Source organism: Eleutherodactylus coqui, chromosome 3 (assembly GCF_035609145.1).
Source record: "Eleutherodactylus coqui strain aEleCoq1 chromosome 3, aEleCoq1.hap1, whole genome shotgun sequence".
NCBI classification, from domain to species: domain Eukaryota; kingdom Metazoa; phylum Chordata; class Amphibia; order Anura; family Eleutherodactylidae; genus Eleutherodactylus; species Eleutherodactylus coqui.
In genome coordinates, this window is record NC_089839.1 from 260099481 (window position 1) to 260122925 (window position 23445).

Genomic DNA, 23445 nt, shown 5'->3' on the forward strand with positions numbered 1-23445 from the left:
AAATACCCCTAATTTATTTTTTCATATGGTAACAGACAGGACAGAGCAAACCGTTGGCCCTGTCTGTTACCCTCTAACTCACTTGCCATTTAACACAAAGAACACTTTTTTTTTTTTTTTAGCAGAGGTTTGTCTTCCTGCCATCTTAGAGAATAAGAACTTTTGTTGTAAATTATAATGACCATTAACTAAAAGAACGATTAATTACACTTTCTTGGTAACAGACCGGACATCTAGTTGGTGGGCTATTGATTCTACTATAAATTACATAATATAACAATTATGATGTTACATTACCTCACTGGCTTATTTTAGGTCACGTGTGTTAGTTAAAAACATCTATTCACTTCTATACTGAAATGCAGACTGAATAAATCTTTCTCTTCAATCTGTCAAAACTTGTGGAAATGTGTAAATTTACATGGTCAAGTTTGAGTGCATTATTTTGAATATATTTAGATTTTTTTTCAAAAATTCCCTCTTTAAATGGAATGAGCCAGTAGCTGGGGCACAATGGTGTCTAAAACATGGTGCAGCTACTGCAGAACCTCTTAATATTAGTGGTCTGCTGAATGAATGTCTTCACATTCTAATCATAATACAGAGATGCATCTAATGGTAAAATATTTTTTTCTCTGTAATCATTTCCCGTTAATAGCAGATTGTGTTTTTAGTCCACTTAATTAACCTCACAACAACCATAGGCGCTGATAATGGCCGCCCAGGATGCAAAACCGGATGATGATTGGAGCACCACTGTGATCGTGAGCAGTTCCTTGCAGGTATGTGCTTTATATTCAGGTGTTGAGGACTCAACCTTTGTATAAAATAAAAGTCCACTTTGAGTTTCATAACAAATGTAAAAGGCAGAACTACTACTGCGAGTTACATTTGTCCACCTCAGGAAGTTGCTGCACTGTGCATGTGAGCGTCAGAACTGGACAATGAAGCAATGGAAGAAGGGATTGGTCTGCAGAGAGCTGGCTGTGTGTGCATTGCTTACCTGGGGAACAGATGGCACCAGGATGAACTAGTGGAAGTTGTGTGGTTTACTTGGCCGCTTTCTGCTAGGTAGCTCTGCGTCTTGACATTCATGTGGATGTTACTTTGACTTGTACAGTACTAAACATTTTGCAGACCAGCTACAACACTATTACCTGCTCCAAGAATCCAGTCCCATACTCCATACAGCAGCCAACATTAAGCCGCAACCACCACGATTGGGGTTCAGGACTGCAGCACTTAAATAGGCCACTTATCAGTTCCAAATGGCATCAATGATGAGATTTCCCTCAGGGCTGCCATGTATTTTTGCCTATTAAGTTGTGCTTACGGTATGTCTTAATGCAATGCCTGCAGAAATGCCATATACCACAAGGTATAAGCGATCAAACAATCGAAAGCTGACTAAGAAAAAAAAGGAAAAACGAGTGAGTTTTTTGATTGTAAAAAATAAAGGATGATAATTAGAGATGAGCGAGCGTACTCGGAAAAGCACTACTCGCTCGAGTAATTTGCTTTATCCGAGTATCGCTGTGCTCGTCCCTGAAGATTCGGGTGCCGCTGCGGCTAACAGGTGAGTCGCAGCGGGGAGCAGGGGAGAGCGGGCGGGAGAGAGGGAGAGAAAGATCTCCCCTCCGTTCCTCCCCGCTCTCCCCTGCAGCTCCCCGCTCCGTGCCGGCACCCGAATCTTCAGACCCGAGCACAGCGATACTCGGATAAAGCAAATTACTCGAGCGAGTAGTGCTTTTCCGAGTACGCTCGCTCATCTCTAATGATAATTGATAAACATTAAAAGTTTTTTTTTCCTGTACTAATAAAAATCAAAACAAATCTCAAAATATATTTAGCATCATAGCATCTGTAAACATCTAAGGCTGGGTTCACACAGGGCGGATTTGCCACGGAATTTCGCTGCGACAAACCGTCGCGGCAAAGAGAAAGGCCGCAGCGGAAAAAAGGAATTGACATGCCGCGGAATTGAATTCCGCGCCACATGTCTGTTTCCGCCCGATTTTGCAAAATCTCATCCACAGGGCTGGCTAATCTCGGGATTAGGAGCTGTGGGCGGAAATGCCGTTCCGTGTGAACCCAGCCTAATTTATCCTAATAAGGCATTATTTATCCTGCAGAATGAATGTGATCAGAAAAAACCTAAAATAAATAAAAATACACCACACACTCGTTGCGTGTGATATAATTCCTGAAGCCTATACACGTACATGCTGTAGTAGCCACGGTTACTACGGTAGGCAGATGATGTGGAAGAAGGTCCCAACATCACTGCTGATCGAGGAAAATCATGAGATTGCAGTAAGCGTAAGGAATATGCAAATAGGTTAAATAATGCTATTGTTTTATTAGACTGCCCGTTCAGGTTTGATGGGACTGAAAAAAATTAAAGGGGTTGTCCCACGGCAGCAAGTGGGTCTATACACTTCTGTATGGCCATATTAATGCACTTTGTAATGTACATTGTGCATTAATTATGAGCCATACAGAAGTTATAAAAAGTTTTTCACTTACCTGCTCCGCTGCTAGCGTCCTCGTCTCCATGGTTGCCGTCTAATTTTCGCCGTCTAAAATGGTCGAATGGCCAAATTAGACGCGCTTGCGCAGTCCGGGTCTTCTGCTTTTCTGAATGGGGCTCCGTGTAGCTCCGCCCCGTCATGTGCCGATTCCAGCCAATCAGGAGGCTGGAATCGGCAATGGACCGCACAGAAGAGCTGCGGTCCACGGAGGAAGAAGATCCCGGCGGCCATCTTCAACCGGTAAGTATAGAAGTCACCGGAGCGCGGGGATTCAGGTAAGCGCTGAGCGTTTTTTTTTTTAAGTCCCTGCATCGGGGTTGTCTCGCGCCGAACGGGGGGGGGGGGGGGTTGAAAAAAAAAAAACCCGTTTCGGCGCGGGACAACCCCTTTAATAAAGTACTTTTTTTATTTTTATTTTTTTACATTAGTGGCTCTGTCCTGTCAACACTAATCTTGCTATGGCACTATATGTCGTTAGAAACACGCTTTTGGCTATAGAACTGGCTGTCAGTGTATCTTCTAAACTTCTCTTTAAATGCTCTACTGCTGAGAATCCTTGGTGGTTTGCATTTTTCCAGACCAAGACTCAAACCCTGGCCCCACCAATTTTTTAAAGCATATTTAAAACTTTAAGATGACTTTTCAGAATAAGCCATTGTACATGTACATGAGGAAAACCACTTACCAACCATTATATGACTTATATATGGTAATTTTCACCAGCTCTCCCCTCTGCAAGCTCTATCTCTCGATTTTCCTTGAGCTGATGAGTGGAGAGCTGCTGTTATGTCTCCCATACACTACACACAAAGTATCAGTATCTTTCATGTACATAGAAGCAGCAGCGTTAAGTTATAGAGAAGTACTGAGCAGTATGGATGTGATTCCAGTAGCTGTAAAACAGATAAGGATGCAGATAATGGTGTGTATCTCTCTACTTATCTAAAATGTGATAGAAGAGGACATGTCATGAGCTAGAATCAGTAGGGCTGATTCACTGACTATCTTTGGGGGTAGTTTGATACCTTCCTTTGCTCTGATAGGCTTTTTCTAGCTTTGGCTCAGTCTGTCAAGTGTCTGGTTCCTAACGCTCAATCTTAATGGGTGACATCCATTGACAGCGAGGCTTGCTCACTTGACACATTGAGCATGCAGGGAGCCAGAGCTATTAAGAGCCCATCTGGCCATAGGAAGGTGAATATCACAAAAAAACCACAGTGCTAGAGTCAGTGCGGCTGCATAGCCGTGAAGCTGGCCCTGCTGATACTAGCTCATGACCCGTCCTCCTAAAAGCCACTTCTAGCAAATTTTATCTGCATCCTGATGTTTGGTGTCGGCAAAAAATGAACCTCTTGACTTTATTTCCTGGGGCTCACTCACACGTGCGTATGTGTCTTGCATAGTACAGGGTCTTAAAAACTATTGATTTCTATTGGGCCACTCATGCCTGTGGTTTTTTTCATATGCATAAACAAATGTAGGGTTTCCTGTGGCGCAGGCTGTTAAGGCAGCAGAATGCAGTCCTAACCTCTCGCTCATGACCTGAAGGTTGTGGATTCAATCCCCGCTTAGTTCAGGTAGCCGGCTCAAGGTTGGACTCAGCCTTCCATCCTTCGGAGGTCAGTAAAATGAGTACCCAGTTTGGTAGGGGTACCTGAAAGTGCTGTGGAATAAGTTGGCGCTATACAAATAACAAGTGTCCCCCGCCCCCAATACAGGCTAAAAAGACATTAAATTATTTTGTGAAATTGTTACATTAACAACCACCAAAATAAAATCTTGCCCTGTAGATAGCAGACGACTTAACGACTTAAATGATTCACAAAAGTATCTTTTCATGCTGGTTTTGTGATGTTCCTCCAGGATCATGAGGTGATCGCATGTTTGCAGAATCAACAGCATAAAATCCGCTTTTCGGAGTCTGTGTTAACAGGATCCATCATTTTCCCTCTTTCTGGTAGGTTACTATTGATGCACATTATGATGCATATTATTGCATATCATGAGCTACAGTGATTTCCCCCCCCCCCCCCCCCTCAAGATTTAATTATTAGACCACAAACTGACCAAATACTGTTAGAAACAGGAAATACTGTATATCCTTACAGTAGTTTCTTAAAACATATTTATCACACTGACAACTCCCTTGTCTGCTCTGGCTAATGAGTAGAGGTCCCCTAATAGAGCATATGGAAAGGGGCAGTGCCAAGTTTAGCACACCCTTGTCCACAGGATAGGTGGCTGAGGGTCCTCCCACACTGATTTTTGCAGCACCTGTTTCATGTACGGACATCACAAGTATGGACCGACTCAACTGCGGGTCTCTGGACCTGACCTCCAAACAACATACACTCATATGAAATTCGGCGTTCAGGTCCAGAGACCCGCAGTCAGGCTGGGACAGACTTCTGGTGTCTGTACATGAAATGCATACTGCAGAAGTCACTGTTGACGGGCCCTGAGTAGTGGGGGTACAACTACTATGATGTCCACCAATGCCGACAATAGAGGTCCCGTATACCTCCCAATAGGCAATCTCAGTATTAGTGGATCTTGACGCCACCAGGAAGCTAGGGGTTTGACAGGAGGAACGGCCCTCCCACACCCCCAGCTCCTGATAGGGTCAAGCTTTGACGGTCCTAGCAGCACACTGTACCTTGCTTGTTGCCGTCCCTGGAGGCTTACGGTGACGGTAACTTTTCAATGTAGGCTTACATTATGAGCTGTAAGAATCAAAGTAACCCTCAGCGTAATCCGCGAGGGATGGCAAAAAGCAAGGTACAGGCTCCATGTGCGACTGTGAACTCTGCTGGGGTGGTCTATTGGGATTGCCGGCAGTCCCAATGAAATGAATGATTGGTGCAAGTTCCAGCAGTTGGACCTTCACCGATCAGACCCATATCTACTCTCCTATCGCTAGGGAATATGTGTTAAACTTGGCACAATCTTTTTAATCTACCAAGAAGAGACACTCAGGATTTCGTCAGCCTGAACATCCTGTCCAATCTGCAGTCATCATGTTATAGAGCAGGAGGAGCTGAGCAGATGGATATATAGTTTTATGGGGAAAGATTTAGTATGAGGGCTCCTTCACATTGGCAATCGCAATATCGCCGCGTGAAAATCGCGACCTTTCACCTGCGAGTTTTGAGCATCAGAGCTGCTTTTCTCGCATAAACATCGCTGACACTTGTGATTTTCATGTGTCTTTTTAGTGCAATTTTGCCATAACTTTTTTTAAGCGAGAAAGTTAATAGGACTTCCTAATGTTAAAAACTCATTGCATCGCACAAAACTTGCAGATGCGGATGCGATAAAAAGGCTCCATAGGGAAACATGAGATTTTAAAAAACGCAAAACATAGGAAGATCAGACATGCCATGATGTTTCTTATTTTGCAACCGTGCATGAGTGAAAACATTGCAAATGTGAAGAAAACCATTGAAAATCATAATTCTGTGTTGTCACTCACTCTTGCATCGTGCAATTTTATCACCAGTGGGAAGGTGCTCTATTTTATTCATTTGTATCTCCGCACATTATAAGCTAAATAGTCCAATGGGCTGTCCAGTGATTGACAGCTCCTCCTATATGTAGCCTAAGCTGTGGTCTGCTAATGGGCAGGTTTAGCAGCTCACCTCTTCTCAGAGGTGATCATTCTGTATTTGTAGTGCAGTAAGGTGATTTTAGATGGGATGACTGTAATGGGAGTTCCTGACAGCGATACCACTGACTATAGTCATTGTGCTTTCATATAGCATTGATAGTTATTTAGTGAGTGGAGGTGGAGTGGGCCAGGGAGCTCTTCTGGCCACCAGCCTCTATTCACTGCAAACAGGCAGTCGTTTAAGGATGAGCCACTGCCTGTTTATACTGAGCGAATAGCCGTTCACTAGTCGTTCAAGGATGAGCCACTGCCTGTTTATACTGAGCGAATAGCCGCTCACTAGTCGTTCAAGGATGAGCCACTGCCTGTTTATACTGAGCGAATAGCCGCTCACTAGTCGTTCAAGGATGAGCCACTGCCTGTTTATACTGAGCGAATAGCCGCTCACTAGTTCAAGGATGAGCCACTGCCTGTTTATACTGAGCGAATAGCCGCTCACTAGTCGTTCAAGGATGAGCCACTGCCTGTTTATACTGAGCGAATAGCCGCTCACTAGTCGTTCAAGGATGAGCCACTGCCTGTTTATACTGAGCGAATAGCGGCTCACTAGTCCTTTAAGGATGAACCACTGCCTGTTTATACTGAGCGAATAGCGGCTCACTAGTTCAAGGATGAGCCACTGCCTGTTCATACTGAGCGAATAGCGGCTCACTAGTTCAAGGATGAGCCACTGCCTGTTTATACTGAGCGAATAGCCGCTCACTAGTCCTTCAAGGATGAGCCACTGCCTGTTTATACTGAGCGAATAGCGGCTCATTAGTTCAAGGATGAGCCACTGCCTGTTTGAACTAGTGAGCCGCTATTCGCTCAGTATAAAGATGAGCCACTGCCTGTTTATACTGAGCGAATAGCCGCTCACTAGTCGTTCAAGGATGAGCCACTGCCTGTTTATACTGAGCGAATAGCCGCTCACTAGTCGTTCAAGGATGAGCCACTGCCTGTTTATACTGAGCGAATAGCCGCTCACTAGTTGTTCAAGGATGAGCCACTGCCTATTTATACTGAGCGAATAGCGGCTCACTAGTCCTTTAAGGATGAACCACTGCCTGTTTATACTGAGCGAATAGCGGCTCACTAGTTCAAGGATGAGGCACTGCCTGTTTATACTGAGCAAACAGCCGCTCGCTAGTCGTTCAAGGATGAGCCACTGCCTGTTTATACTGAGCGAATAGCCGCTTGCTAGTCTTCAAGGATGAGCCACTGCCTGTTTATACTGAGCGAATAGCGGCTCACTAGTTCAAGGATGAGCCACTGCCTGTTTATACTGAGCGAATAGCCGCTCACTAGTCCTTCAAGGATGAGCCACTGCCTGTTTATACTGAGCGAATAGCGGCTCATTAGTTCAAGGATGAGCCACTGCCTGTTTGAACTAGTGAGCCGCTATTCGCTCAGTATAAAGATGAGCCACTGCCTGTTTATACTGAGCGAATAGCCGCTCACTAGTCGTTCAAGGATGAGCCACTGCCTGTTTATACTGAGCGAATAGCCGCTCACTAGTCGTTCAAGGATGAGCCACTGCCTGTTTATACTGAGCGAATAGCCGCTCACTAGTTGTTCAAGGATGAGCCACTGCCTATTTATACTGAGCGAATAGCGGCTCACTAGTCCTTTAAGGATGAACCACTGCCTGTTTATACTGAGCGAATAGCGGCTCACTAGTTCAAGGATGAGGCACTGCCTGTTTATACTGAGCAAACAGCCGCTCGCTAGTCGTTCAAGGATGAGCCACTGCCTGTTTATACTGAGCGAATAGCCGCTTGCTAGTCTTCAAGGATGAGCCACTGCCTGTTTATACTGAGCGAATAGCCGCTCACTAGTTCAAGGATGAGCCACTGCCTGTTTATACTGAGCGAATAGCCGCTCACTAGTCGTTCAAGGATGAGCCACTGCCTATTTATACTGAGCGAATAGCCGCTCACTAGTCGTTCAAGGATGAGACACTGCCTGTTTATACTGAGCGAATAGCGGCTCACTAGTCCTTTAAGGATGAACCACTGCCTGTTTATACTGAGCGAATAGCGGCTCACTAGTTCAAGGATGAGCCACTGCCTGTTCATACTGAGCGAATAGAGGCTCACTAGTTCAAGGATGAGCCACTGCCTGTTTATACTGAGCGAATAGCCGCTCACTAGTCCTTCAAGGATGAGCCACTGCCTGTTTATACTGAGCGAATAGCGGCTCATTAGTTCAAGGATGAGCCACTGCCTGTTTATACTGAGCGAATAGCGGCTCACTAGTTCAAGGATGAGCCACTGCCTGTTTATACTGAGCGAATAGCCGCTCACTAGTCGTTCAAGGATGAGCCACTGCCTGTTTATACTGAGCGAATAGCCGCTCACTAGTCGTTCAAGGATGAGCCACTGCCTGTTTATACTGAGCGAATAGCCGCTCACTAGTCGTTCAAGGATGAGCCACTGCCTGTTTATACTGAGCGAATAGCCGCTCACTAGTCGTTCAAGGATGAGCCACTGCCTATTTATACTGAGCAAATAGCGGCTCACTAGTCCTTTAAGGATGAACCACTGCCTGTTTATACTGAGCGAATAGCAGCTCACTAGTTCAAGGATGAGGCACTGCCTGTTTATACTGAGCAAACAGCCGCTCGCTAGTCGTTCAAGGATGAGCCACTGCCTGTTTATACTGAGCGAATAGCCGCTCGCTAGTCTTCAAGGATGAGCCACTGCCTGTTTATACTGAGCGAATAGCCACTCACTAGTTCAAGGATGAGCCACTGCCTGTTTATACTGAGCGAATAGCCGCTCACTAGTCGTTCAAGGATGAGCCACTGCCTGTTTATACTGAGCGAATAGCCGCTCACTAGTCGTTCAAGGATGAGACACTGCCTGTTTATACTGAGCGAATAGCGGCTCACTAGTCCTTTAAGGATGAACCACTGCCTGTTTATACTGAGCGAATAGCGGCTCACTAGTTCAAGGATGAGCCACTGCCTGTTTATACTGAGCGAATAGCGGCTCACTAGTTCAAGGATGAGCCACTGCCTGTTTATACTGAGCGAATAGCCGCTCACTAGTCGTTCAAGGATGAGCCACTGCCTGTTTATACTGAGCGAATAGCCGCTCACTAGTCGTTCAAGGATGAGCCACTGCCTGTTTATACTGAGCGAATAGCCGCTCACTAGTCGTTCAAGGATGAGCCACTGCCTGTTTATACTGAGCGAATAGCCGCTCACTAGTCGTTCAAGGATGAGCCACTGCCTGTTTATACTGAGCGAATAGCCGCTCACTAGTTCAAGGATGAGCCACTGCCTATTTATACTGAGCGAATAGCGGCTCACTAGTCCTTTAAGGATGAACCACTGCCTGTTTATACTGAGCGAATAGCGGCTCACTAGTTCAAGGATGAGCCACTGCCTGTTTATACTGAGCGAATAGCCGCTCGCTAGTTGTTCAAGGATGAGCCACTGCCTGTTTATACTGAGCGAATAGCTGCTCGCTAGTCTTCAAGGATGAGCCACTGCCTGTTTATACTGAGCGAATAGCCGCTCGCTAATCGTTCAAGGATGAGCCACTGCCCGTTTATACTGAGCGAATAGCCGCTCACTAGTTCAAGGATGAGCCACTGCCTGTTTATACTGAGCGAATAGCTGCTCACTAGTTCAAGGATGAGCCACTGCCTGTTTATACTGAGCGAATAGCCGCTCACTAGTCGTTCAAGGATGAGCCACTGCCTGTTTATACTGAGCGAATAGCCGCTCACTAGTCGTTCAAGGATGAGCCACTGCCTGTTTATACTGAGCGAATAGCCACTCACTAGTCGTTCTGTTTTAATGAACTGAAATGGAACAACTCGTGATAACTGTGCGACTTCTCACCAGGACCCTGTCGGGCGCCGTATTTACATGGACCAGCAGTCGCCCATAATCACTCGTTTAAGCAACTATTAGCTAGTTTAAAACTCCCCTAAAGGAGCTTTGTCATTGTTTGTTTAGTATCTCCATACCAATAGCTGATGGTCACATTGCTGTTACTTTTCTCTTTATGAAGGGGTAGCATTTTTGCTGGCCAATGCTCAAGAAGTCCTTGGCACTCGAAGAGAAGCAATCTTTGATATAATACAGCAATTCACATCTATTCATCGAAACAGCTTCTTAGTGATAGTGGCAGCTCTCCACGGACCGGAGGAATGGGACTTCATATTCAGTATTCAGCTCAGGTAGATCATTTACATTTCAAATGACTCCAGCTATTGCATCACTCGCAGACATCTGTCAGGCCGCTGCACACATCCTGTATAACATGACTTCTACGCTATGGACCAGATTCTGAGAAGTGTATAAAATAGCATTGCATGTTCTGGTACACACCATGTTTTTATAGGTTACTGGACTTGTCCTCATGCTGTGCGGTTATGGTGAATTCCTGTCCATGCAGCTGAATAAATCTCTGTAACAGATCTGATGTTATGAACATGTTCTGGCCAACCCTTTAAGGCTATTTAAAAGACTGGCTGCAGGCAGGAAGTGTGATAAAATAGAAGTACTGCGCATCGGGTAAATCCAGCACTACTGCTCCGGAGCGTGTCTGCTGCTGTCCTGCAGTAATAATATGTCTGACTATCCACACCGTTGCAGTTAATCACTGTCCTTAGCAATGATGATAGCATGGCAGACATATGATTGCTGAGGACAGTGATGTGCTGATTTATCATGACTGCTGCACAGTAACAGAAAGCGGTGGGGATCACTGGAACATCAGGGACCATACCAGAACCAGGTGAGTAATATTCATTTTGTTACTTTATCCCACTTTCTACTTGTAGATAGTCTTTTAAATGTTCCTTTTAATGTACAGCAAAGTGTCTGATGATAGCCTCGGGGTACTTTGAGTTTATAAACACAGAGCAGCAGTGTTCAAGGTCACGCTCGTATGTTCAGTCTGTATTATATCACCAATAACCCGGAGCAGATCTCATCAGAGGAACGCAGTAAAGAATTTCCTTTGGGTCCATTAAAAGTGAATCAATGTTTTAAGGAACAATTCCTCTGCGATGGTATATAGAGATCTAACTTTTATCATTAGCCAAACATAGAAGTGCAGTAAGACGGTGCTCGCTTCCAACAATCCGGAGTTTTGTGTATCTAAAACTTATATATGGCTTAAACTTTTTCACTTATTACTTAGGTTCCTTGGAAGTAACCTAAAAGTGATCCCGACCCATAACAGTGTAGAGACGGTTAAAAGTATTTTAACTATAGCTAAGGTAAGCTAGTACATCTTTCCTCAGTGATCTGCTCCCAATGTAATGTTTAGAAGGCGCTGGAGAAGAGCACTCAGTGCAGGTGTAGACACTTATTTAAACAAATTGGGGTTATGGAAATTGGCAAATATTGTCAGCATCTTCAGTAACTCCCATTCACTTTAAGGCTAGGGTTACATGGTACATGTGTTCACACAACCAAAAATTGCAGTGTAACCCTACAATCGAAAGGGAATCTGTCATCAGGTTGATGGTACCGGAACTACGGGCAATATGAACCAAGGACAGGGAACCTGTTGACCCCATGGGTGGCTTATTCTAAAACACTGTGAAGTTGCAGAATAAATACACTTTGAAGTTTGACTACAAGAAGGAAACCAGAAGCAATGCGATGAAACTGAAAGGAAGGTGACACAGATTGGATATTAGAAAAAACTTTCTGACAGTGAGGGTGATCAATGAGTGGAACAGGTTACCACAAGAGGTGGTGAGTTCTCCTTCAATGGAAGTGTTCAAACAAAGGCAGGACAAATAGCTCTCTGGGATGATTTAGTGATCCTGCACTGAGCAAGGGGGTTGGACCCGATGACCCTGGAGGTCCCTTTCAACTCTACCATCCCATGTCTTGGCACTGAGCACAGGGGTTGGCCGTGCTGGCCTCTCGCCACCCACTGGGTGAAGACTGACACATCCTCTCCCTGCCTGGGACAATAAAAGGGACAGTAACAGTTCAGGTTAGTAAACCCCACAGTTTGTCTAGGACACACTTGTAAAATTGGGTCTATTAGGCAGAATTAGTAAAACTGCCCCATGATTGTATAGTGCTTTACCTTTTCATTCTAGACTTGCAGGTAACAACTGGCTGCAGCATTTTTGGGCAAGAAAGAAGCTGCATGAAAAACCACCAGAAAAAAAAAACTGTGTGTGAAAGCACCGTAAGGAAACACCAGATCTACAAATAAGGCCTCCGATACACTAGCGGTTTTTTTTATACATGCATCGGATGTGCAAAAAACAGCTGACACACTGATAGCATATTGACCCTTATTATGCAACGAGGCAGCACACAACACTGCGCTTTTTTCACGCAGACAAGGGCTGTACACAAGGGGGAAAAAAAACCATTGTGTGTCCTATTCTTGTATTACAGACGAGAATAGGCATATGCAAATAGATGTCAATGTGCTGGCATTCGTATAACAGACAGATGTCCATGTGGTGTCCGAGGAGAGTTGTGCCTGAACCACAAGGCAAGTGGCGGTAGCCTAAACTGAATTTGCTTTGCTCAGTCTGGAGTGTTTTTCACTATCCCTTCCTTCTTTTTTTTTATGTGAAGCAGATAGTGGAGGAGATGGATCAATGGTAAGAGGTGTGTTCACATGACGTTTTAGGCTCCGTCCAGGGATTATGGCTCCTATATCTCCTACATCTAATGTTCCTTTAATGGAGAACTTGCTCTGTTCTTGGCCAGAGCTAAGATTAGCCCTTTTTTTTTAAGGAAACATTGATAGTGCTAGGATTTGGACAATAATTGATTGACAATTACTTGACATACTCAAAAGCTTTTCTTGCTAAATACAGTCCTTGTCAAAAAAAAAAAGAACTCCAGCCCCTAGAAGGAGTTATTTTGCTGCAAAACCTGGCATGCAGTTACATCTAAGGCAAATATGCAAGTGATTAGATGAACGTCTTGCATCTGAGACCCTAAAGGTGGTTCCACCTTTGGCCTATAAAAAGGCTCTCTGAGGCTACTTGTGTGTAGTGACCTCTTTTTCCGCTTGTGCAGAGCTTGTTGACCACTACACGCCTCTACGATTCAATCAAAGAGATTTTGAAAGGGGGTGCGTTGCTGAAATGTGAGAAGCTGGATGGTCATATTGATGAATTGCGGCCACTTGGACCGTTCTGACCAGACTGTTGAGAGGTGTGGGGACCAGTGGATGCATGAGGGTACGCAGAAACAAACAAACACACACACGAATTTGGCTCAGGACACCCTTGACAGACCACCAGTAGAGAGGCTCATCTGACAAGCACGAGCAGTTCAAACTGTTTGTCTGCCATGCAGAGACAGGTGGCATCATCGTTACAAGCCCTGTGTCTGTCAAAACCCTTTCCAGGCGCTTGGCTGAAGAACATTTGGTTGCACGGCCCCCATTACATGTACTGCCTATCCATCGTCATCTCAGTTTGCAGTGGTGTTGTGAACAAAGAAACTGGACTATTACGGAGTGGAACCGGGTTGTCTTCAGTAACAAATCCAGGTTTAGTCTCGGCCCTGACGACAGCCGTGTTCATGTCAGGAGACCTAGGGGCAAGCGCCTCAATCCTACCTTTGGTACCATCTCTGTTTCTTCATGAATGGCAGCAAATGTTGGCACCAGTGAAATATATGGTGATGTACATGAATGGAATGGCATATAGAACGCAGCTGGTGGAAAAATTCTGGCAGTGTGACTCTTGCATTGCCTGATTGTTTCTTGCTGGTAAACTTTTATCACTGAGGGTGGTAACAAAATTAACAAACTTGTGCAAGAAGCACACATTGACCCATAGCTATGGGTTTTTCCAACATGACAGATCACTGAGCCATCATACAGTAACTATAATCCAGGCCCAAACCACAGTAGATAGTGCTTAGCCATTAATGGCGACATACTCCTGTCTGACACTTCTATATTGCTACATATTCCCCTGGTGGCGTTTGGTACACAGCAACTTTTAGTGGGGTTTGCCCTGTAGTTTTTTTTTCTTACTAGAGACCTCTGCCCACCTCATTTCATTAGGAGTACCTTCTACATAAATATGGCACATACACATCACCATATTGGCATAAGTTCAGGTCAGGTATGTTTTTATCTGAAAGTTTGCACTTCAAAGTCTAGTACATTGTGGAAGTAAATCTCCAAAATATTGGACCAAAATGTCAACATATTAGACATAAAGCACAGCAATATAAGTTCTCAGTCTGAGATTGAAAGGGAAAGGGTAGCGGGCTTTTTAGGGGAAATATATAATAAGAGCTTTGATAGACCTCAACTTAAAAGTAAGTAACATAAATTGTATAGATTCGTTATATAAACACTTAGTCTAGATAAAGCAAAAATGACAAGATAGACAAAATCTGTAGAGGAGACTGCATCCACAAAACAAGCATTAAATGATATTTTAATTTCACAGGCCACCAGCAAACCTCATCTTGAAAGTATCCGAGACAGACTTCTCCAGGCTAAAATGTATATTGTTGAGAACAGCCCAGTGTGGAAAACGCTTGATAGGATCTGACTGCGATGGCTGCAACGTGTCACTTTCACCTCTTATAGCAATCATCATGTTTGTGGTGATGAGCATTAGATTAGATGCATTACTTGTTCCTCTCACTTATATAATGCTTTCAGTACTAAATCAATAAAGCATTTTGGACCAATATACTGTAACGTTTCACTTTTTTTTAATTTCATAAATCAAAACATTAACAAATCGCTTGTCTATGAGTGAGTTACATCATGTGATCAGTCATCTGGGCTCTAGGCTCCGCCCCTGATCACATGATTGTGATGTCATCATAGGCCCTTCATCCCTGTGCAGATTACCGGCGGACTACATCCCCTACAAACCCCTGTGGCCTCAGTTGTTATGGAATACTAATGACCACCAGTCTGTGAGTGACTGTGTGAGTTACATGTAAAGAGGCCATCATCACCAGGGCTCTGAGCTCTGCCCCTGATGTCATCACAGGTCCTAAAACATGCAGAGCCTAACTCCAGTCGTGTGCTGACAGGACCTATGATGAGGTCACCTTCATGTGATCAGTCACCTGGGCTCTGCCCTCTGCCGCTGATCACATGACTGACATCACAGGTCCTTCACTTTATTTTATTTTTTTTTTTTTTAAAACCCACTACAGAGCCAGGCCCATATGTCTATATTACTTCCCAAATCCACACCATTCGCAACCTGATTGGTTATTTGGCTCGGCTGATTCACGGTGATTGGTTGTTTAGGTTGGCTTGTATAGAAGTGGGGAGTAAAAGGCTTATATGCGAGCCAGATAGCAGCCATGTGCTTACAGCACCTGTGATGCCACAGTCATGTGATCAGTCACCTATGTGGGAGGAGTCCAGGATCACATGACCAGGGTGTGTGTGTGTGTGTGTGTGTGTGTGTGTGTGTGTGTGTGTGTGTGTGTGTGTGTGTGTGTGTGTGTGCGTGTGCGTGTGCGTGTGTGCGTGGGTGCGCGTCCTCCTTCAAACAGACAAAAGTAAAGGGGAAGAAGCTAGTAAGTGTATATATGGAGAATAAGGGTTGATTTGATTTGGGATCTGCAAGCTTCCATTGTACTAGGGTGTCTATTTTATCCAGAATTCACACCTACACTGGTGAGGCGTTTTGAGAACTTATTTTTCTCGTTATAGAATGGGGAAAAAAGTGTTTGCGTTAATTTTGTGAACCTGGCAGAAACATTTGCCACCATCGTTGTTGCTTTATTAACAAAAACATTCCACTTACTTGTCACACTAGTGAGGTCAACATATCACAATGGCTTGGGTTGGAGAACTGCAGGCTGCTGTTAAAAGTAACTGGCCATCAAACGGATGACTTAAATATAGAGATCATACTCAGATCCTTTAAACAGTCTCTGTCATGGAAGACCATAGCTTGATGTGGCACGGTTTGCATGTGTGTATATATACACACCCATTAGGTTTGGGATTAGTAACAATAACAAAATGGTGTGTTTTCCCTGGTATTGAACTGCCTTCACATCATATTGGGTGGTCATTAGTAAAATACAGTGACTCCAATGCATCAGTACCAGCTCAGGACATAGAGAAGGCCCTAGAGTAGAAAGATCACATGTTAAAGGAGATGTCCCGCGCCGAAACGGGTTTTTTTTTTTTTAAACCCCCCCCCCGTTCGGCGCGAGACAACCCCGATGCAGGGGTTAAAAAAACCACCCGCACAGCGCTTACCTGAATCCCGGCGGTCCGGTGACTTCAATACTTACCGCTGAAGATGGCCGCCGGGATCCTCTATCTTCGTGGACCGCAGCTCTTCTGTGCGGTCCACTGCCGATTCCAGCCTCCTGATTGGCTGGAATCGGCACGTGACGGGGCGGAGCTACACGGAGCCGGCATCCTGCACGAAAGGCTCCATAGAAGAAAGCAGAAGACCCGGACTGCGCAAGCGCGGCTAATTTGGCCATCGGAGGCCAAAAATTAGTCGGCACCATGGAGACGAGGACGCTAGCAACGGAGCAGGTAAGTAAAAAACTTTTTATAACTTCTGTATGGCTCATAATTAATGCACAATGTATATTACAAAGTGCATTATTATGGCCATACAGAAGTGTATAACCCCACTTGCTGCCTCGGGACATCTCCTTTAAGTACTTTGGGGATAGTTACATTTAGGGCCCGCTCTACACGGGCCGATAAATCATTTAGATTCCTGCAGCCAGTGGCAATCTGATAGATATTGTTCAGTGGAAATGCATGCGCCGACTGGACCACAAAGCAGAATTCGTTAGTTTATCATTAGTTGTTTAGTTTACGTATGCATAAAACTGAACAACGATCGGCCCGTATAAACAGGGATTCGTCCAGTTATGAAAAACTGCCTGTTCACAGTGAATGGAGGAGCGTGGGCCGCAGTGGTCCCCGGCCCGCTCTGCCCCATTGACTAATGATCATTCCTGTGTAAAAGCAAAGGAATGATTCCCGCTAGGACAAGCTGTCTGATACAATAGCTTTACAACAGTAAAAGGGACCTGAAATGGATCTGCCAAATCACTAAACGGTTCCAACGGAAATGTCTTGTACAAGTATGTTTATATGTCTGTAAGATCTCCTTCACACTGGCGAGAAAATCACGTGATTTTCACATGATGCGCAAATGAGTGAAAGCGCAGAATTATGAAACCAATAATTTTCAATGGTTTCCTTCACATTTGCGATATTTTCACTTATGTGATGTTGCTAGGGAAAAAAATAATTGCGGCATGTCCTTTCTTTCTGCAATGTGCGATTTTTTTCTTCCTCCCATGTTTCCCTATGGAGTCTCCTTTTTATCGCAAAGCGATTTTCATGCAATGCGTTTTTAACATTAGAAATGCCTATTGATTTTTGCACAAAGAAAAAAAATATATATATCACAGGAAAAAAAGGCGTGATTTGCCACGATTTTCTCGCAATATTGCGATCGCCAGTGTGAAGAAGCCCTAAGGCTGCATTTATGTGGCCATATATACATAAAACTGAAAAGGTGAGGAGGAAAAGGGGAAGAGATAATGCCAGATCTATGCCAGATCCTAGTGGTAACTGCCATCTACCATCAGCGGATATTCAAGAGGCCCCATACACATAGGTCTGTCAGCAGATCCCACCAAAATCCGGGTCAGCTGACAAAGTGTGTGAACAACTTAATAACCAACCAGCTAAAGGAACAATAAGGAGTATGGTGTTCCCTTAATAAACCGATGGGGACAAAGAATGTGACTAGAGATGAGCGAGCATGCTCGGTTAGGGAAATTACTCGAGCATGGGCATTTTCGAGTAACTGCCTGCTCTTCCGAAAAGATTCGGGGGGTGGCCTTTCTTTCTCTCCTCCCCCACAACCCACCGCTCACCCCCACCGCCCCCCGAATCTTTTCGGACGAGCAGGCAGTTACTCGAAAATGCCGATGCTCACTCGAGTAATTTCCCTAACCGAACATGCTCGCTCATCTCTAAATGTGACATATGTAGTAACTGAAAGAAAGTCAGAAGTGAAGAGATTTGAGGAGATCAGATTTACTAAAAAAAAAACAAAACAAAAAAAAACACAACAAGAAATATGGATGTGCCTATTCATAGAATGCAAGTTTTATATCTTGTAAAATATTTATTACCTAAAACGTAGTCCTAAATACAGAACAGAGACACTAAATCTCTTAACTTGACCCAATTTTTCCCTCTGGTGCAGATTTTAGCTTCACTTCAATGAGCTCTTCGACTCTGGCGAGGACACTTTCCATTAAATCAAATGTGAAAAGAGCTGACTGTAGAACCTAAAATGTCAAAAACGGTTAATGTTGTTTAGATAAGCGCAATGACATTACAGAGTTCTGGGAGGAATCTAGAACACACTGAGAGGCGAGAGCAGACTGCCCAAATGCTGAACACAACTCACCTGAAGCTGCATTTCAGGAGTCATGTCAGGTAGCTTATTCCCCCCAGCAGTTACTGTACAGAGTGGCTTCCCAGAGTGGGACCCTGCGAGGAGAAGTACTCATGTTAGATATGGAAGTGTGAATGTGAGGGGAGAGGATCTATTCCGTTCACTAGGTGTAAACAGCACGTTCAGAAACCACACATTTCCTTCTGTTTTTAGAAAAATTGGGGAAAACGTAGAATAAGCAATCAGGCGACTCATTTCTCACCTCTCTTTTTCTCATGTGTACTTCGTATTTCTGCGTCGTAATGGGCTCTGGACATATTCAGTCCGGTATGGAGAGGCTTTAGAAAATCCTGTTCAATTTTAGCAAGCTCTGACCATACTCCAGTCTACATGAAACCAAAAGAAAAACTAAGTATAATAGCAACATTCCATTAGGCCTCATGTCCACAGGCGGATCAGATTCCGCATGCGGGAGCCCACAGCAGAATCAGACCCTGGCTGCGGCCGAGGACCGTGCGTACCCATCCAGGTCTTCTACTTTCTGTACTGCGGATGTGTGCGGAAGCGCCGCCAGCACACATGCGCAGTACAGTTTTGTTTTTGTTTTTTAAACTCCTGCTTTCCCGTAGAATCCGCGGCCAATCCGCAGTGTCACCTGCAGATCGCGAACCGCAATGAAATGGAGCATGCTGCAATTTGTTTACCAGACCAAAAGGCCTGCAAAACAAATCTGCGTGCTTTAAATCAGACGCGGACGCCCTTGTCTCCGTACGAGCATCTTGAATTGCGGATCCCACAAATTAAAGCCGCCAGTGAATATTGGGCCTTAATGCACTTGATGACAAACGCAAATTTTTTTGGGCCTTTTTACAGGCATTTGATGACCATTCATCAAGACTGGCACTCATTAACCTGGCCTTTGACATGCAGGTAGAGCCAGACTCTATGGGAGAACAATCAATTGTTTGTCATCTGGGAATGTTTAGATTGCAAAAAAGAAGGCTGAGAGGAGACTTAATAGCTGCCTACAAATATCCGAAGGGCTGTCACAGTGCAGAAGGATCAGCCCTATTCTCATTTGTACAAGGAAAGACTAGAAGCAAGGGGATGAAACCGGAAGGGAGGAGGCATAGATTAGATATTAGAAGAAAAAAAAACAACTTTCTGACAATGTGGGTGATCAATGAGTGGAACAGGTCACCACAGGAGGTGGCGAGTTCTCCTTCAATGTGAGTGTTCAAACAGAGGCTGGACAGACATCTGACTGGGATGATTTAGTGAATCCTGCACTGAGCAGGGGGTTGGACCCGATGACCCTGGAGGTCCCTTCCAACTCTACCAGTCTATGATTATAGGAGAAATCTCTATTGTCCCCTGATATATTTATGCATAGTTATTCGGTCGCCTCTCAGACGTCTTTTTTCTAAACGAAATAACCCCATTGTATTGTAGTCTGCCCATTCCATTTATTACTTTAGTTGCCCACCTTTGTACCCGCTCAAACTCCTCGTTGAGTAACGGTGCCAAAAACGATCCACAATATTCCATGTGCGGTCTGACCAGTGACTTGTAAAGTGGAAGAACAAGGTTTCCGTCATGTGCCCCTAGACCTCTTTAATGCACCTGATCATACACTGTCTGAACTTTTTAATTATAAGTTGGCCAACCCCTTTAACGTTCCCTCCGGCATCCTCACACTTTTTATTGTAGAGTATACAATATGGGAATTGTAGTGAATAATATTCTATTTATCTATAAAATACCGTGGTACTGAATCACATACAACGATAAGCCGAGCCTTACAAGGAGTACCAGACCGACTCTCCGTTACATACAATGAAATGGATTTCTTTAACTCTCATTTCAGAAAAATGAACATTCACAGAAAATTCTGCAACAAATGCCAACACGAATTTGAGAAGGTTTGGGGCTCACGGTACTCATCACATCTCACCTTGTGCCGGATACATTTGTTGGCTAGATCTGTTGATGGTCTAGTCTCTTCTGCAAAGCTATCCCAGCTGGGGTCAACACACCACAACAGATTGTTGACATTTGTATAGAGGAAAACAGGTTCTTTACTGTAAAAGCAGTGAGACTATGGAACTCTCTGCCTGAGGATATGGTGATGGCAAAATCCATAGAGGAGTTTAAAAGGGGACTTGATGTCTTTCTGGAGCAGAAGGATATTACAGGATATAAATCTTAGGTTAATTGTTAATCCGGGTATACAGGCAGGGAGGAACTATTAGGGGTTGATCCAGGGACCCCTGCAAGCACAGCACAGTCAAGGCTATAACAATTTTGTTCATAGTTCACTAAACCATATGTCTGTCACCAGTTTTACACAGTTAGTCGGAACACACCAAACTGCAATAAGTTGGGTTGTCCTTTCCTTAAAATGGTCTAGTTTAGGCCTATGGGCACAAGAGATTTTTTTTTTGACAGAAGAACGACCACTCCACGGAGACTGGACACTAATAAGGATGGATTCTTAAGGAGTGTGGAGGAAAAGCAGAGCGTGCGATTCTCTTCAGTGATCCATCTTCATTAGAGCCAGTGTCTGCACTGATGCTCTAGTCACCTCTATTTGAGTATCCATTTACGCTCTGTGCCCGTCATATAAACACGGTGGGAGCGCAGATTGGAAAATGAACATGTGTGAAGGTTGGAAGGTTTCCACAAGCCACAACAGGTTACGGTTAGCAGGGAAACTCAAATACTTGACATAGTAAACACTTACTTCATTGTCATCGTCTTTAATGACCAAGTACCGTAAAAGGTTTAGTGAAGCCATTATTCTGGAGAGAAAACAAAAAGGAGCTTAGTCTGTGAAGTGTCTGCAATCATTGACTGACAAGTAACTGAAAGGGCTTGGCGAACGAAGAACACTTACCATCTATCCACAAGATAGGTACTAGATGGCTGCGTTCTGGAGGTCCAACCATTAGGACCAACACTGATAAAGAGAACAGGGGTCCCTTGTTCCCCTTTGGAATGGAGCAGTTGTCATGCATAACTCCTTAAAATGAAGCCCTAGCCATTTTTTTGCTTCCCCCTCCTTAAGGGTGCATGATAAAGTTTTCATAAAATACTTTAGAAGGGGGGGGGGGACACAGAAATCCCTATCGCAGTTACTGCTGAATTAGAGGCTCCTAACACAGTTATAGCGAAGAGGACAATAGTTCAGCCTCCTGATTGCAGACTTATAGTCTTGTAGCTTATTTAAGTGAATTAGTGATAATCACACTGTCCTCCCAGCAGGCAGAGATAGTACAAGCTCCATCTGCTCATGTGATGTGCTGATGCATTATGGGATTGCAAGCACAGCAAAAGAGAAAGCAGGGACAAATCTCAGCATCAAGATGGTGTCTAATACGCATGAGACAGGAGGCTGCACTGCATGGAAGTGACTGCAATATACAGAGGAGTCGTCCAGAGTGTGACAGGCAATCAGGTGAGGGGTGCAGGGATGGAAACGCGTTTTCGCCAGCGTGGCTCTTTAATATGTAGTGATAATAGTGCAGAATATTAATTCATATTCCACGTTTCTCACCTATCAGACATCTGAAGAAGATCGGTTTCTGCTCCTTCTGAAAGTGAAAGTGCTGAGAGCAAAAGTGGAGTCAGTCGAGTTCCTAGGAACCACTTGTTTTGTGGGTTTGTCTGATAAAGTTTCATCAAAAAGCAGAAAAAAGTTAATTACTTTATTTCCAGACGGTGATTAAGTATAGCGCATGCAACTAACCATCCAAGCAGCTCTTTAAGATACGCCACTTCTAAGGTAATTCATAGTAAGCAAAGTTACTTTTTTTTGTAGAACATCAGCTAAAAAGGCATTCTTTTTTTTTTTTTGCTGCAGGTACGATACGTTTTTTCTTTTTCCTACTACAGTGTTTCCCCGAAAAGAAGACAGGGTCTTATATTAATTTTTGCTCCAAAATATTTCAATTTTTACATGCGCAGCTACCTGGACACTATTTAAAAATCACGCTAGGGCTTATTTCAGGGTAGGTCTTATTTTCAGGGAAACTGGGTAATATGAGCGAGCATGGATGGTAATGACAAGCATAGGCTAATGATAGTGCAGTCAGATTCCTCTCACCTTTAGAGCAGCGTCTATCTGATTCTTAATGTTGTGTATGATGTAACCCTCCACGCCTGCATGACTGCTTATCTTCAAGAGACATCTGAACAGAAAGCAGCACATTATGTGAGATATCCGCTAAACCCAAGAGAGATCCATTACTGCAAGCAGTTGCATCATTAGCCATAATTGACCATTAGATGGTACACGTACGTCACAATCATTTACATACCGCCTTCATGCAAAATAAGGCACGGATGGGTTTTCACATTGTGCTGTATCCATTAGGAGAATACTGCCCTACCTCCCCCCCTCTCAGCAGTGATCGATGGCTGCCGTCTGCACATACAGATACACTAATGAGACAACCTTTTTAAAGGGAATATATCACTGATATTTCTTTTCTGTTACCAATTAAAACCAGATAGTGAAACATTTTCCATTTTTCTAACTTGGTTTTATTTTCTGATTGTAGTTTTTTTTTATTCTGTTGTCTGTACATGACTACGGGGGTGGCCATCTTTCCTGAGCTACATTTAACAGTATTTAGAAGATATGCTTTACAGCAGCTTCATGGGCCATCACACAATGGACAAGAGGGGACCCACTGACTTGTATGGAGGCTGTTCTAGACCTGCTCTGTGACCTGTACAGAGAGGGAAGCAGATAGTCACATCTTATACCTCTTGTGAATGGTGGATCCTATGTTATATAGAGGGGTTTCCTTTTCAGTGTAATCCTGCCTGTGAGATGACTGCTGCAAAGCTTCTTCTACAGATCAGTGA

The 23445-nt window shown here is 44.1% G+C and overlaps 2 protein-coding genes across 2 annotated transcripts in view; one reads left to right on the forward strand and one right to left on the reverse strand.

The window, feature by feature from the left end:
- Window positions 1–713: 713 nt before the first annotated feature.
- On the forward strand, window positions 714–14833 carry C3H1orf146 (chromosome 3 C1orf146 homolog). Its single transcript, XM_066595002.1, has 5 exons — window positions 714–782; window positions 4395–4488; window positions 10203–10371; window positions 11340–11418; window positions 14596–14833. Exons 1-5 carry the CDS (start codon window positions 714–716, stop codon window positions 14698–14700), a joined length of 516 nt encoding a protein of 171 aa, XP_066451099.1. The 3' UTR covers window positions 14701–14833.
- A 3412-nt stretch (window positions 14834–18245) lies between these two features.
- GLMN (glomulin, FKBP associated protein) overlaps window positions 18246–23445 on the reverse strand; it is a 76167-nt gene continuing 70967 nt past the window's right edge. The window contains exons 15-20 of the mRNA XM_066597348.1: window positions 22679–22763; window positions 22130–22239; window positions 21317–21374; window positions 18836–18959; window positions 18586–18668; window positions 18246–18463 (exon numbers count right to left, since the gene is read on the reverse strand). Coding sequence (XP_066453445.1) covers window positions 18347–18463; window positions 18586–18668; window positions 18836–18959; window positions 21317–21374; window positions 22130–22239; window positions 22679–22763 — 577 coding nt within the window. The 3' untranslated portion in view covers window positions 18246–18346. The remainder of the gene's footprint in view (window positions 18464–18585; window positions 18669–18835; window positions 18960–21316; window positions 21375–22129; window positions 22240–22678; window positions 22764–23445) is intronic.

What these genes read in the sequence shown, in the direction of transcription:
- C3H1orf146 (XM_066595002.1), top strand. Translation starts at nt 714, where the DNA reads ATGGCCGCCCAGGATGCAAAACCGGATGATGATTGGAGCACCACTGTG. An exon ending in TCGTGAGCAGTTCCTTGCAG is followed by an intron (nt 783 to 4,394) that starts GTATGTGCTTTA and finishes ATGTTCCTCCAG; the next exon opens with GATCATGAGGTGATCGCATG. An exon ending in CATCATTTTCCCTCTTTCTG is followed by an intron (nt 4,489 to 10,202) that starts GTAGGTTACTAT and finishes CTCTTTATGAAG; the next exon opens with GGGTAGCATTTTTGCTGGCC.